At 41.3% G+C, this 5,000-nt stretch overlaps 1 protein-coding gene across 1 annotated transcript in view; it reads left to right on the top strand.

The window, feature by feature from the left end:
* The window catches only part of LOC145497885 (transient receptor potential cation channel subfamily M member-like 2), a 50,659-nt gene that overhangs the window by 38,595 nt on the left and 7,064 nt on the right, over positions 1-5,000 (top strand). The window contains exons 24-25 of the mRNA XM_081477753.1: positions 3,638-3,807; positions 4,618-4,722. Of these exons, the coding sequence (XP_081333879.1) occupies positions 3,638-3,807; positions 4,618-4,722 (275 nt within the window). The remainder of the gene's footprint in view (positions 1-3,637; positions 3,808-4,617; positions 4,723-5,000) is intronic.

The raw sequence follows: 5,000 nt of genomic DNA, 5'->3' as shown, positions 1-5,000 counted from the left end.
CACAGCTTTTTGGAAGAACAAAAGTGCAATGTTTTGTAATGTTTTGATCAAAGTCACCTTGGTTAACTAAAGTTTTCTATCTATCTTCTCAATCTATCCCATCCCATCCCATCCCATACCATCCTATCCTATCCTATCCTAACCTACTCTATCCTATCCTATCCCATCCCATCCTATCCTATCCCATCCCATCCCATCCTATCCTATCCTATCCCATCCCATCCCATCCCATCCTATCCTATCCTAACCTATTCTATCCTATTCTATCCTATCCTATCCCATTCTATCCTATCCTATCCCATTCCATCCCATCCTATCCTATCCTAACCTATCCTATCCCATCCCACCCCATGCCACCCTATCCTAACCTATTCTATGCCATGCCATCCTATCCTATCTTATCCTATCCCATCCCATGCCATCCTATCCTATCCTTTCCTATCCCATCCCAACCCATCCCATCCTATCCTATCCCATCCCATCCCATCCTATCACATCCCATCCTAACCTGTCCTCTCCTAGCCTAGCCTATCCTATCCTATCCCATCCCATCCCATCCTAACCTATCCTATCCTATCCTAACCCATCCCATCCCATCCCATCCTATCCTATCCTATCCTAACCTATCCCATCCCATCCCATCGTATCTCATTCCATCCTAACCTATCGTATCCTAGCCTAGCCTATCCTATCCTATCCCATTCCATCCCATCCCATCCCATCCCATCCTATCCCATCCTAACCTATCCTATCCTAACCTATTCTATCCTATTCTATCCTATCCTATCCCATTCTATCCTATCCTATCCTATCCCATTCCATCCCATCCTATCCTATCCTAACCCATCCCATCCCATCCCATCCTATCCTATCCTATCCTAACCTATCCCATCCCATCCCATCGTATCTCATTCCATCCTAACCTATCGTATCCTAGCCTAGCCTATCCTATCCTATCCCATTCCATCCCATCCCATTCCATCCCATCCCATCCTATCCTATCCTAACCTATTCTATCCTATTCTATCCTATCCTATCCCATTCTATCCTATCCTATCCCATTCCATCCCATCCTATCCTATCCTAACCTATCCTATCCCATCCCACCCCATGCCACCCTGTCCTAACCTATTCTATGCCATGCCATCCTATCCTATCTTATCCTATCCCATCCCATGCCATCCTATCCTATCCTTTCCTATCCCATCCCAACCCATCCCATCCTATCCTATCCCATCCCATCCCATCCTATCACATCCCATCCTAACCTGTCCTCTCCTAGCCTAGCCTATCCTATCCTATCCCATCCCATCCCATCCTAACCTATCCTATCCTATCCTAACCCATCCCATCCCATCCTATCCTATCCTATCCTAACCTATCCCATCCCATCCCATCGTATCTCATTCCATCCTAACCTATCGTATCCTAGCCTAGCCTATCCTATCCTATCCCATTCCATCCCATCCCATCCCATCCCATCCCATCCTATCCCATCCTAACCTATCCTATCCTAGCCTAGCCCAGCCTATCCTATCCTATCCTATCCTATCCTATCCTATCCTATCCTATACTATACTAACCTATTCTATCATACCGAGTACTGTCTTATTTTTCCCTGTTTTATACTATGCTGTTCCTCCAGGTCCTTTCCTTTTGACTTCCCTTTTTCAATCCGATCGTAATACTAGTTCCATCCACCTTGAATCCTCTCCACATCTCCACTCGTTTTTTTTTTGTTTTTTTGTTTTTTTTGTTTTTCTCGTCTTTGTTTTTTGTTTGTTTCTGTATAAGTTACTATAACGCAAGATAACAATAGTTCTTGCCACTTTGCCCTATATTTTTTGTTGGATATAGAGGGAACGGGAGCGCATCACAGCGTTGTAACCGCGTTCAAAATGGCGTCGGGAGGCGTACATGTCGAATAATAAAATTAAACAAGCGACCAAAAATCTGAACAGAAGGCAAAGGGGTATATAACAAAGTTTATTACAGTCGTTCTCGTGGAAAACGTGCTTTAGTCGACAGCTGGATACTAGACCTGTGGGGAGGGGGGATTGGGGTAATGCTGGGCACGTGAGGTGTTTTCTATTAACGGCCATAATTTCAAAGATACTAAGTAAAAGCAGCCACAAATTCTAGGTTTTAAACGTATCTAACTAGTAATAATCATGGATTAGCGGAGTGCGTTCGAGTCAGTACAGTTAAAAGCATTGGATACTGCCAGGATAATTATATTGTCACACCACGTTCCTGGTTTTGACATTTGCTGTGTGTAATTTTGGCCAGTATCATCCACCATACTCTGAACATAATGTTCTGTAGTCATTCCAGCCATGTGAATTTGCAAGTGCAAATCTGCAGTTTTATAGGGCTGATGTGAAACAGACTTAAAGAAAACAATCACCACCGCCGGTACCACGAACATCCTACGGGATTTACGGCTTTCACTTAGGCTTTCAATTAAGTCTCCATTAACACCTCCAGGAAAAAAATCTCCTTTTGAACAATTATTGCAATAATTTCCAGAATACATCTAATATTTGCATGGAATCTATCACTGAGCTACATAGATTTTCGGAATAAATATTACTCTTGAAACCCAATTTATGTTTGCATGCTGATTTTCATGACCAACTCATATTTTGATAGTGTTCACTTCTACACCAAAAGGACACTTAATTGAAATTCTTACACAAATTCATGATAAATGAGGTGTTTGGCACACTATTCATAAACTGGTATGTTAAATTGGCACACACAGGATCAAGATCGCTTATTTAAAGTTGAATAAATGAAGGGCCAAAATATTAAAAAAATATCAACAAAAAAAAACTCAACCTGATGTGTAAAACTGATAAGAAAACAAGAAATGAAATGAAATTTTCGCAGACGTGCTTCGCTTCACGTCAGCATGTTCAAATTAATTCTTCACGCTAAAGCGAAAGTTTGGTTTTTGCGGAAAACTTCTCCAAATTTTACAGTCATTTTATCGACCGTGGCGTTACCAATCGTTCCAAAAGTTGAATTCAACTTCGAACTAATACATTACTATTACTATTTTTGTTTTCTAAAGTCCTGGAAACTGCTTAAAATCCGTGATCGATATTCAAAACTTACTTGAAAGTGTACAACCGATCGTCACGGTTCGAGGACTCTGTACTCGTTGATCTTCCATTCTGAGACCACCTGAACATTGACCGCCTGAGCATTTTTCCTTTCTATTTTAAATCTCAAAGCAGTAAGTTCTCCATGATAGGAATGAAACAAGACCTTTGAAGTTTATAGATTTGGCCCGCAACGCGCCATTATTATTACCTACCAATTTCCGGCGGCCAATAAAAACAATTTTACAAGAGATCGAGGCCATTTGCGACAGGCAGCCAGCCAGTCCAAGATGGCGTCCAAACCCTGAAATCATCTGGCACCGCGGAAAATCGCGGGACATAAACCCGCGGTAATGACCCGATTAGTATGCGTTCTCCTATCGCCGAACGCAAATATGCTCCCAAAAGAACCTCTAACATTTTCCCAATATAAATAAAATTAAAGATGGTACAGTGATTTTAAACTAAAGTTGCCGGAAACTTGAGTCTTGAAAAATTAGAGTTTTAAAAACATTTTTGTTGTGTCATAGAATGGAAACAGTTTCTTGTCAACTTCAAGATATGCACAGGGAGACAATTAGTCAGAACAAGGCTCTTAAAAACCAGCTTGACAAACTAGAAGAAGATGTTAAGAAACTCAGAGAACCTGACAAGCCAAGGTCAAGACTTGCATCTATCGCAGACGTTCCGGAACTCAAAGGTACAGTCATCAGCTAGCCAGCTTATTCCTGGAAATATTGACGTGTAGAACGTACTGTCTTTTTCTTTTTAATGTGAACGTATACGAGACGACATTTAATAAAGGCGAACAAAAAAAATGAAGCCGCAAAAAAATTGTGGACCATTTAGAACAGAAATTAACTACTGCATCTTTGCAAATTCAACGCTTGTAGTGACTTTTATTCTTGATAAATCGCCAATCTCATTTCAACTCCTTGTGCTGATTTCAATTTAATTCTAAAGAATTTTCTACATACTAAAGAGCCACTTTGGTTGTCGAGACACAGCGCTATGTTCTATCCGCTCCAGTCAGAGCATCAGAGCATAAACAGCAACGTGGCTTTTATTTCCTGTAACCAAACGAGGTTTTTCTGGGAATAGGAGGTAAGCCCATTGCCTAGCCTGCACACAACTCTAAGATGTGTGGCATCACTTCGAGAACTACTTATTCTACTATTTGAGAAGAGTTTGTGGGCTGATTTTTGTTCCCCTTTAGATTTATGTGCGGAGGTAAAAGAGACAACGCCAACGGCTTAACGTTAGTACCCAATCGCCCGATTATCTAAACTGAAGCAGATGCTTGAACACGGAGTCAGCATGATCTTACTAGTTACTTAAAAACCCTGGCTTATGGTTCGGCTGAGGATCTGAACCTCCCGCCCAGCAGTTCTGCACTATTCTGAGCGGTAGTTTAGAGGCATATGCACAATTACATCAAGCGATATATCAGAAAAGCGTAGCCGAAGGCGAAACAAATTTAATCCAGTGAACATATTTTTTATCATCGCAGAGCCAGACTCCAGGCGAAAACGTTCTTCACTTTTCGTTGAGGACTCAACCACCAGCAACAGTGGCCTGATGAATTCAGTTTCAGACACCGTGTATAGTTCGTCCGGTATGTGCCATACAGTTTAGGTTCGTTCTTTGAGTTAATTAACAACAGTTGTATTTAATGATTACGACATGACATGGAGTGCCTGCGGCTCGTGATTTACGAATTCTTCGAGTGTTCTTCCAACATCCCAAGTGGTTTATCAGCCTATAAACCATAAAAACTTCTGGTCTATTGCTTAACTACTTATTATATGGTTCTGTCTCACAAGGACTGGGAACTACCAAATTCACGAATTTGATTGGCTGAAATCGATATTGAAAGCAGTCTAGATTTTCCCA

Source organism: Orbicella franksi, chromosome 9 (genome assembly GCF_964199315.1).
Source record: "Orbicella franksi chromosome 9, jaOrbFran1.1, whole genome shotgun sequence".
In the NCBI taxonomy this organism is placed as follows: domain Eukaryota; kingdom Metazoa; phylum Cnidaria; class Anthozoa; order Scleractinia; family Merulinidae; genus Orbicella; species Orbicella franksi.
The sequence above is the reverse complement of the archived record's forward strand: the minus strand, read 5'-3'. Positions and strand labels throughout refer to the sequence as shown.